Source organism: Microtus ochrogaster, chromosome 1, assembly GCF_000317375.1.
Source record: "Microtus ochrogaster isolate Prairie Vole_2 chromosome 1, MicOch1.0, whole genome shotgun sequence".
NCBI classification, from domain to species: domain Eukaryota; kingdom Metazoa; phylum Chordata; class Mammalia; order Rodentia; family Cricetidae; genus Microtus; species Microtus ochrogaster.
Window position 1 is genome coordinate 45,060,183 of NC_022009.1, and position 10,753 is coordinate 45,070,935.

Consider the following 10,753-nt stretch of genomic DNA (forward strand, 5'->3'; position numbering starts at 1 on the left):
AACACACTGAGACATCCCCTTTCTCCCTGCGTCATGGAGCCCAGCTCTGTATGTAACATGTTGAGACATCCCCTTCCTCCCTGTGTCATGGAGCCCACCTCTGCATGTCACATTGAGACATCCCCTTCCTCCCTGTGTCATGGAGCCCACCTCTGCATGTAACATTGAGACATCCCCTTTCTCCCTGTGTCATGGAGCCCGCCTCTGCATGGAAAACATTCATCTCCACGTCACAAAGTTGCACAACTTAAATGTGCCACGCTTAGTCCTTTTCTCCAAGTGCACCATGGTGTCTTATTGAACCCCTCCTTTCCTGGGTCAGAGGGTTCCTCCTTTATCTGTGCCCCTTTAGTTCTCCCTCGCTCTCAGGGTTCATGGAGCCCCTCCTGTACATGTGAGTCATACGGAGCCCCCTCCCCCACGTGTCATTGAACTCCTCCTCTCTGCCATACATCATGGAACCTTATTCCTTACGGATGCTACATTTAACCCCGCCCCCCAGTCTCTCCAGCGTGTGATGGACACCCTCCTGTGTATGTGTCGTGTGAAGTCTGCCTTCTTCCAGACGACTTGATTTCCCCCCTCTTCATGTTGCACATCAGCTCCTTCATCTCCCATGTGTCGTGGGGCCACTCGTACATATGTCCCCTTGAGACACTCCTGCTTCCCATGAGCCATATATCCTGTCTCTCATTTGTGCCACTTGGAGACCCTCTTCCCTCCTGCATGTCACGGAACTGGGCACATATGTGTCACACAAACCATTTCTCCCAGTGTGTCACACTGAGCATCTCCCCTCACCCACCAGTCATTTGCAGCCTCTGACCACAGTGTCAGGCTGCACGCACCCTTTTCCCATTTGTATGTCACATGCAGCTCTTTTAAATCTAAGTTATGCTGAGTCCCTTCCCACTTGTTGCTTCCCACCCTCACTTTTTGTCTCCGCCACACACTGTCCCCTGCTATCCTAAACCAGCAGCAGAGGTGGGGATGTGCGAAGCATGGCTGGCTGTGGGGAAGGGGGTGTGGTGGTCGAGAAAGAATGCAGGAACAGCCAATATGTTTTTGTTTTTACTTTATTCATATATAGCGTGGTGTGCATATGCCATTCAAACTGGGCATGGTGACACAGGTCTGTCCTCTCAGCACTTGGAAGCCCCAGGCCATGAGATGGAAAGTTCAAGGTCACTCTGGGCTACACAGTGAGACCCTGTTTTGAAAAGAAAGAAAGAAAGAAACAGTCAAGCAAAGGCAGTTTATGTTTTTAGTTATTCACTGGATTATTCAATTAGCACCAATCGGAAGCATCTCCCTCACCCTCAACAAATCTAGGGAGCATTTAGCTGTCTGTGCCTGCAACCTGTCCCCTCCCTGCTTTGAGCAGCTGCTAACACACATTGTCTTTGGGGTTCCATCTGGGGCTGTATAAGCTCCTGCTGGTTCCCATGATTTTCTTCTAGGTCTCCAGAGGAGCCCCTTGGATACGAGCCTGGGAAAGATTGTGACTGGACAGAATGGACCTTAGAAGCACACTTGGGCGTTTTTCTGTGGCTGCAGGCATCCCTTCCCCTCCCTCCTCCCATCCTCCCCCCTCCCCCCATCACCTGCATGGGCTGCCGCCTCCCAGTGAATTTAGCAGAGGTCGGGTTGGACAAGGAGGGTTGACGGGTCCACACTTCCACAGGTGCCCTAGGGCTGGCTGCCCCTTCCTGTTCTTTCTACTAGCAGCGGGAATCTGTCCTACCTGTCGTCCGGCTTCTCGCATTGCTTCTTTTCAGGAGGAGGGTCGCATCTCATCGTAGTCAGAAGTTGGGGGGTGGGAACGGCGTCATGCAGGAGTTGATTGCACAGCCATTCAGCTCCTATATGATGCCTTTCTTCACCCCCTTCAACCGCGTGTGGCCTCCAGACCCTCCTCTGCACCTTGGGCTTCACCCCCCTTCAATCGCGTGTGGCCTCCAGACCCTCCTCTGCACCTTGGGCTTCACCCCCCTTCAATCGCGTGTGGCCTCCAGACCCTCCTCTGCACCTTGGGCTTCACCGGGATGTATCTTCCAGCTTGCTCTTGCCTGGCATGCTTTCTTTCTTCTCCCCACAGCCTTCCAAGTCTCTAGAGGGGAATGCCTGGGGCTGGGCCATCTCTGAGGTCCTTTCTCGGAGGGGGAGCAATATCCCTGGTGGGACATTCCCTGGGGCTGGGCCAAGGGTCACCCCCTGACTCTGTGGCCAAGGGTAGACAGGTCAGAGGTCGATCCTGGGCCTACTCTGGGGCTTCTCCCACTGGGATTCCAGGAGCTGTTCTCTCCTGGACGCCCTCTGAGGGGACCCAGCTCACAGGACAAAGGGGTGGATCCCGGAGAGGTGGTGTCTTTGTTTGCAGGACAGGGGGGCAGGGCTGGAACAGAGCAGGGCTGCGCCTTACCAGTGCTCCCAGAACAGGGTCTCCTTGAGGGGCCTCTGCCTCTATCCAGGATTCTTGTTTTATGACCAGGAGGCTGAGGTCCCTTACAGGCGGCCCCTTACTCTCTCCTTGAGCCCTTTTGGAGCCGTCTCATCTCATTCACCTCAGATCGCGGATCCCCTAAGAGCTGTCAGTCACCTGGTTCTTCCTCGGTGACACCCCTGCCCAGGCTGGGGTGCCCTAGACACTTCAACAGCACGATGAGCAGCTGTCCGAGTCCTGTCTTCTGTACCCCAATAGTTCAGATCATTGCATGCATGGGGCGGGGGCACCTTCATCCCCACGGCACTACCATTATTACCGGCATTAACCAGCTACGGCGGCCAGCCCAGGCACACAGGAGGACCCTGAGTGGGGAGCCTTGATGCTGTGAAAGGATTTGAGAGCAGGACGGGTTCCGCCCTTCCCTCCCCCACCCTTCCTTTGCCTCATATCTCTTCCCTGTTCCCTTCCTCACCACCCCCCCGCCCCGCACCTCTTCCTCCTACCTGTGCAGCTTGCATCTTTCATGGTATCAGGACTGTCATCCTGGCCCCTGAGCTCTTACAGGTGGATGGAAGTCCGGATGATGTTTGCTGTTCAGGTGTCAGATTGTGTCTGATCGAAATAGATCATACTAAGTGGTCCCCTGTTCCCAGCAGCAGGGCTAAAGGTGGGTAGGAGCAGTTGCAGGGGGTAGGGGAGGCGGTGATAGCTTATCTGTCACCTTTCCCTTTCTTACTATGGGGCCAATCCAGATTACCTAGGTGGGCAGCAATCTTCTTACTCTGTTCCAGGCTGGTTAGGAGCTGGTAAAACTCTTGGCTCAGGGTCCTGCGTGGGAACCTCTAACGTGACCCGTGGTCACCTGTAAGAGGGAGTAGCAAATCCAGTCCTGCTGGTGAGTCGCTGGAGTATATGCAGTTACCGGCTCTGGAATTGATATGCCCGGCCTGTAGCCTGCAGGGGCATCTTATAAGGGGGAGGACGGGAGGCAAGGGAGGGGACAAGCAGGGTGGCCAAGGGAGGGCCTTGTGCTCTTCTTTGTTCCTGGATGCTCTCAGAGCTCTTTGGATGGGGATTGAAGCTGGGAAGTGGGGGCACTTCCTCGGGTGGGTGGAGTCTGCATCAGGGGCTGGTCTCCGGTTTTCACCTTTACTGTGGTGGGAGTGATGTCATAATCACCTAGCAGGAACTTTCACACCAATTTCTTTCTTTGCTTTTCTCTTCCCCAGGAGAAAAAAAAGGTTTGTGTTGTGCTTTTCAATCTCTTTTTCTAAGTGGCTCCGCGATAACCTGATAACCTACTGCTTTAGCGCGTCACTACCTCTCTTTACTGCCTGGGCTGCCTTCTCCTCCTGTAAATGGGGACAAAGCCCCTGCTGGGTAGATTGGCAGGCTAGTGGGCCTTTATTGATCCTTCACTTTCTGTGTAGGTGTGGGAGGTGGGTAAATGCGCCCACCTCTGTGATGACATCATCACCATTGACAAGTTTCCTTTTCCACTTCTCCTGGTTCCTGTGGAAGGCCTTGGGTCCCCTGACAGCAGCAGGCACATACGCGTCATCTGTTCATCCGCTGCATCCAGACAGGTCCTCATCAAGCAGGGACAGAATTTTGTTTTTGAGGTTCAGCTTTGTGTGTGAGGTCCCCAGGGTACAGCAGCGGTGAGCTTGTTCTCCCCATTAGGACCCCAGTCCCACCTCAAGGTCATGGGCCCCTTCTTAGGAATTTCAAGCAGAGTGTCGTGGGAGCCGGGGAGTACTTTAGGAACCAAAGGCTCCGATGATGGCCTTGTCTTGAAACTGACCCCTCTTTTAGGTGCCCCACTTAGGGAATAGGAAGGCAGGTCAGTGGGAGGGTAGTCCTCCTGAACTTGGGGCCAGGGACTTCTGTAAGCAGTTTATTTAAGGAATGCTGGGATTGTTGCAGCTGGACCTCTGAACTTGACCCATACCGTGGCATTTGGGGCTGTCTTAGAGAGACAGACAGACAACAACAGCCTCTGTCTCTGGGGCTGTTGTGATGTCAGCTGTATGTGGGGGGTCACGTGTTGGGTTCTGAGACCATAGGTTGTGAGCGTAGAAGGGCCTAAGGTGAGAGAATAGAAGCCACAAAGGAGGTTCCCCAGGCCTGCCTGTGACCACCGCTCTCTGTGGTCCTCTCTGTACCATGATTTTCAGGACAGATGACACCAGAAAGTTTCTGGTTGAGACGGGGGGTAGGAACTCCGTGATGGTTGTACTCAACACTTCATTGGGACCCCTTTGAAATCCTGCAGAAGTCCCCCATAGCTCTTCATGATGCACAGCGGGACTGATGATAGGAGAATTTGTCCTCTTTACAGGGCCTGGGAGGGGCACCGGCAACTTCCTTAGGAGCAGGACAAAGTGCTAAGGTGAGGCTGAGCCCCTGACCTTAAACCGGGGATCCTGCCCATGATCTCCTGGTGCTGCTGTCAGGGGTAGATTCCTTGTAAAGGAGGCTAGACCGTAGCCAGTTGCTCCTCGGGACTCACGGGTGCAGAGGGATCCCAGTGTGGGCTGGAGAGGGCATAGAGGGATGTGGTCTTTGGCTCTCAGGATATTTCTCTGGGCCCCAAGCTCAGCTATGTTGCTACAGGTGGGATCACATTGGGTATCCAGGGCCTTGCCACATTCTCAGGACAAAGGAGGTCTCTTGCAGTTAACTTGAGGTCAGATTTCCAGGCAGGCCATAAAGACCTGAGCTAGAGCTAGTCTCCCTTGGATGTGAGGGTCCTGTGGATTGAATCTCCGTGCTATGCTTAAGGTCACACTGGGAGAGCCATTTGGTAGACTTCCTGTAGAAGGGGTACTTCTGAGTAGCGGTACAGACTTTGTGAATGAGAGCTACTCCCCCTCTTTCCACTCCCCCAGGAGCTCCTACCTACTCCCAGACCAATGTACCCTCAGGATAGCCATAGGGTAGGGACCCAGGTCTTTTTTATTGGGAATCTTTCCAACTGTGGGAATGACCCAGGCTGTGTGTGTGGTGTCCCCTTAGTCATGAGCATAGAACATGGCCTGACTCCTTCTCATTTGTCATATGACTCTAGAAAGACATGGATTTTGGGGTACCTTCCCTCTGCCCCTATGAGCCCCCATGTCTCCTTCCCATGTGTAGTTCCCATTGAAATGAGCTTGAGGGGGTGAGAGTGGAGTGGCTTCCCTCTCTCTAGGAGAAGAAGGGAGACCTGTTGCTCTGTGTCTCCATGAGCTGTTTAGGGGTGAGTCAAGCCCTCCTGCCCATGCCCCTCCCCCCCCTTGTACTGGCCCACCCCCATCCCTCTCGACTGACTCCATCCTTTCTGCCCCCATGCTCACTGTTCCCCAAACCTATCTCTCGCTATCACCCCCTCCCTTTTAGAACAAAGCACAAAGCCAGATCATCATTTATTCTCTTTATTTGTGGGACAAAAACAGAAGTGGGATGGGAAAATATGGGAAGGAGCTCTTTCCCATCACAGAGAGCAGTGGGTCTGCTCAGAGCACTCTTGGTTCATAGGCACAGTGGGCTGGGTGTCCGGGGCTTCACCAGTGTCCTTGGGGGCTCCTTTCTTTATGTGGGGTCTCTGGCCCCTGCACTGTCCAGTTTCGGAAAAGGGAGCCCCACTTGGTGGTACCACCTTTTTTTTTGGTGTCCCCTGAGTCTCGAGGACCTTCAAGGTGGACAAGTCTATCAGGTAAGTCACACTGGTACGTCAGATGCCCCATTGAGCAGCTCTGCTCAGGTAAGGTCAGAGTTCAGAGTTCAGGGTCAGCTGAAGTGTCAGGGGAGGCAGACCAGATGGATAGTGTGGGGTGGACTTGCTTGCTGGGTGGGCTGGGACTCGGGGAGGCATGGCACTGCAGTACCTCGGGAGGCTGGGAGGGGGTGGAGGTGGGGCCCAGGGGAGTTGGAACACCGGTGTGGAGGTAGAAGTCAGTGGAGCACCCGAGGTCAGTGTCCCAGGATGCACAGGTGGCCACACGCCACTTGGGTGGTGGTGGTGGTGGGGGGGGGGTTCTGGCATTTGCTTGCTTGGCTGTGCCTGCTGTGCCTGCTCTGCATCTGGCCTGGGCTGACAGGGTCATTGTTGCTCATCACTGCTTCCTCTCTCATTGCTCTCACTCTCAGCTGTGGGCTTGGGACCCGGACAGCTAGGATAGGGTTGCGCAGTCTTGGACAGTTTGGACAGGGTTGCATACACAGTCTTAGCTGGTTCTGGAACGCTGGTAGTCGACTAGTCCTTTAGCAGAGATGACGTTGCTGGTTGAGTTGAAGTCGTGGCCCTTCACAAATGGGTTCCCCTTGGGTCAGGAGTGGCAAGAAGGGGCGCTGGATTTAAGCGAAGCTGGCTGAGCACAAGGAAGGATGGCAGAGTCTTTGTTGTGTTTCAGTCAAGTTCATCATCTGATGAAGATAGTGTGTTGCTGGGTGGAGGAGGCGGTCTTATTCTGGAGGCCATGATCAGGAATCGTGTGAGGGCCTGGGCCACTTCGTCTCTGCTGATCAGAGTAAGTCGGCCATCGGCACCCAGAATGTAGAGTAGGCGGTTGTTGAGGAAAGCTAGGACCTCTGGGTCCAACAGATCTTGTGGGCGGAAGGTGACCGCTTCTTGGTCGCCAAGCAGGGCTTCTTGCACGTCGTTGTCCTGCGCGTCCTGCGAGGTGTCTTGCAGGCCGTCATGCAGGCCACACTGACGGTAACGTTGCAGGTCGTCTTGCAGGGCTTCTCGCAAGACGACATCTTCATCACCAACGACGTGCAGCTCCAAGTATCGGCGCTCATGCGGGCCAGGGAAGACGTCCTCCTCAGGGTTGGCTCTGATCCCGAAGAAGTGACACAGGGTGAACCAGAACCCAGGGGTGAATCGCAGGCCCCGTGGTGGCTGGGAATGCAGAGCATTACGCTGCCAGCACCTGGGCCGTATGAACATTTCGGCCAACTGTCGAGCGGGAATGGTGTTGGCACCCAGAAGAGGGGGCATCTGGCTGAACAACTGAATAAGAGCTGTGACCATGCCACTACCTGCAATGAGGCTCGAGTCCAGGATGAGTCGGAGTGTGTGTCGGGGCGGAGGGTAGTCCACCTCCAGAGAGGGGCCAGGCAGCGGAGAGACTTGTTGCCGCTTCACCCTCATTATCACCAGGAGAGCTGCCACACTCACGACACTCTTCCAGCGGAGCAGGCAATAGAAGAAGTTGTAGACGAAGGCCCGGACCTGGGCCATATTGATTTGGGCCAGGAAGCTGTTGAAAATCTGCTCTATTGGGATGGTGGACAGTAGCTCCTGCACCAGGCTCTGCCGATTCAACTCCGCCGACTCTTGATATGACTCGTCTTCACTGTCTTCGGACTGGGACTCAGAGGATAAATCCCTTTGACCTCCCCTCAGGGCAAGCAGCAGCAGTGGCCGCAGAAACCTGCCCCTGAAGCCTCTCTGATTTTGACTTCTCCTATAGGACAGGGCTCGGGTGTCATCTTGATCAGGCAACTCCATTACGTCAAAATGGAAGTGAGAGAAGAAGAAGACCCAATGCCCGGGGAGAAGTACGGTGAGCCTGTCATTATTCAGAGAGGCTAGATCCTCTGTGTTGAGAAGGATCATGATGGGCTCCTCGGTGTTCTCCAGGTAGCGGCTCCACACCATGAAGGAAGCCCGAATTGGAAGGATCCTCAGCTCCACTTGAGGGTAATCCACCTCCATTGGGGAGAGTTTTCGTGAGTAGAAAGCGCAGGTAGCTTTCTTGCCAGTTTCTTCATCAGTTTGGATCAGGGAGGCATATAGGGATGACCCAGTGATGCCTGTTTCCAAGTAGAATGGGTTCTGAGGCTTGGGGTGGTAGAGAATGGGTGACTTGCGGAAAGCCCTCTTCAGGCATTCCAAGGCCTCCTGCTCCTCTTCTCCCCAGTAGAAGGGTGCTGAACTTAGCAGCTGCCTCACCAGGGGCTCTGCGATGATGGCGAAGTGCTCCACAAAGTGGCGGTAGGGATACATGAGTTCGATAATGGCTTGGAGGCACCTCCTGTTGCCAGGGGCAGGGCACCCCGTAATGAGATTCATGAGGGTCTTGTTGAGTTTCACCCCTTTGGGGAATAGTGCGAAGCCCATGATTTCTGCGGTCTGGCAATGGAACTGGCTTCTGTCCAGTGAGCAGTAGACATTGTTATGGCGAAAGCGAAGCAGAACTTGGCGGACATGCTCGTAGTGTTCCTCCTGGGTCATTGAGTAGATCAGGACTTCTTGGCCACGGCAAATCACGTAGAAGCCTAGGATGTCTTTTAGGATAGAGTGAATCTCATTATCAGATTTGTCGGCAAATGAGCACAATGTGAAGGGCCGGTAGCATCTCATCTGGTGATCAGTCAAACCAAATGTTGCTTTCCATGTGTCTTCTGTATGTGAGACGCTATAGGTCTCATTGGTTCCCTTAATGTCCCTACGCAGCTCCAGTTTTGTGAACCATGCAGCTCCATGTAATTGGTCAAAGAGTTCTGGCATCATCTGTACGTAGTCCTGTCTGTCCGTCAGCATGTCATACAAAATCCAGTATTCCTCTTGCTGCCTGGCTTTTTGTTGCATCCTGGCTGCCACAGATTCCCAAGGCACCTTGGAAGGAGACTCATAAAAGACGTCGTTTCGATCACTGTCTCCAGCCTGCTGAAGCTCAGAGGGCTCTGATTCAGAAAGATCATCGGATCCGTCTGAGCTTGGCTGGTCGGAAGTCTCATCATCTGCTTCCTTCGGGTTAAACACGTCGGCCAGGTCTGAGTACGAGTGTGGCAATCCGGGTAGCAGGCTCACGCTGTATTTCTCCAGTGCGATGCATGGTGGGGGTGGGTGGAAGCAATTCTTCAGGCAGTAGGGAGAGTGGAAGGTGCAACGGCCTCTGGTCCAGTCGACGTCAGGTGCATGGGTTCGGAGCCACTTGATGCCTAAGACCACAGAGTAGTGGGGCGAAGGTACGATGTCAAATTCAATGTACTCATAATGGTTCTGTTGGATGCACATCAGGGGTTCAGTGTATAGCCAGATGGGTTCGTTGCCAATCAGGGAGCCGTCCACAGTTTTGATCGCCTGTGGATAGGGTTTCTCATAGAGCTCCACGTAGTGTTCTTGGGCAAACTTCTCATCCATGTAGTTCCCTTCTGCTCCGGAGTCCACCAGAGCCTGTACTGCGACACTCTGGTAGGGGCTCACCCTCACCATGAGCAGCAGGAAGAGGTGGGCACGGTCGATGTCTGGATGGTACGTATGGGACAGCCAGCTGCTCACCCGCCACTTCTCTGGGGCAGGTGAGTCCATCCAGGTCATGTTCCTTGGGCGAGACTCGGGGGGCAGCCTGAGCACTGCTCTCCTCTCTGCCAGCTTGTCTTCAATTTGCAGGACGACCACCATCAGATTCTTCAGGGAATTCGGCTGAGGGATCCGGAACAGATAGTGCCTGATGTCTTCGTTGAGCCCATGGCACAGGTGGGCCTGCAGGACTTCATCTGGCCAGCCCAAGGTGGGTACCAGACTCTGGAACTCATTAATGTAATCGGCCACACTGCGGTTCCCCTGCCTGAGTTTGAACATGGCGTCTTCTGCCACACGTAGAGTCTGCCGGTACTCGAACATATCTGACATGGCCTGCAGGAAGCCCTCGTAGTCGTTTATCAGGGGGCTGTTCTCCTCTACCAGGGCGTTGGCCCACTCCAAGGCTAGGCCAGACAGATGGCGCATGACAAACCTAACTCGCAGCTGGTCATTGTAGAACATTGATGCGTGGCTCTGCATGGTCATCTGGCAGAGCACGAGGAACTCATGGTAATCTCTTCGATCTCCAGAGAAGCGCCTGATGGTGGGCAGCTGGCCGTCCTCCATGGCTTGTGTCAAGATCTCCTCTGTCACTATGTGCTGTTGTCTGACATCTTGCATTCGGAGGAACATGGAGATGATGGTCCCCATCGTGGCCATGACTTCTTCTGGAGAGCTCCTGGGCTGACCCTCGCCTTCAAGCTCCCCACTTCTATCTTCCAGGTCAGTCTCGTCATTTGCCTGGCTCCCATACATGGAATCTATGCCATCAGTTGCCTCACTGAGTGGATCTGAACTGTAGTAGGTCCTGTCCAGGTCTTCGTCACTGTATGAATCCTCGCTTTCCTCATATGAGTCACTGGATAGCTCTTCATCAGTGGGCAGCTCTTGCATTTCCTGGTCAGAGCCACTGGATGGCTCTTCTCCCTCTTCTCCCTCCTGGACTGGGTCACTGGGTGGCTCTTCTCCCTCCTGGACTGGGCCACTGGGTGGCTCTTCTCCCTCCTCGA

The 10,753-nt window shown here is 54.2% G+C and overlaps 1 protein-coding gene across 1 annotated transcript in view; it reads right to left on the reverse strand.

Moving 5' to 3' along the window:
* Positions 1 to 3,787: 3,787 nt before the first annotated feature.
* Rtl1 (retrotransposon Gag like 1) overlaps positions 3,788 to 10,753 on the reverse strand; it is a 29,365-nt gene continuing 22,399 nt past the window's right edge. Inside the window, exon 5 of the mRNA XM_013348335.2 lies at positions 3,788 to 10,745. Within this exon, the coding sequence (XP_013203789.2) occupies positions 6,837 to 10,745 (3,909 nt within the window). The 3' untranslated portion in view covers positions 3,788 to 6,836. The remainder of the gene's footprint in view (positions 10,746 to 10,753) is intronic.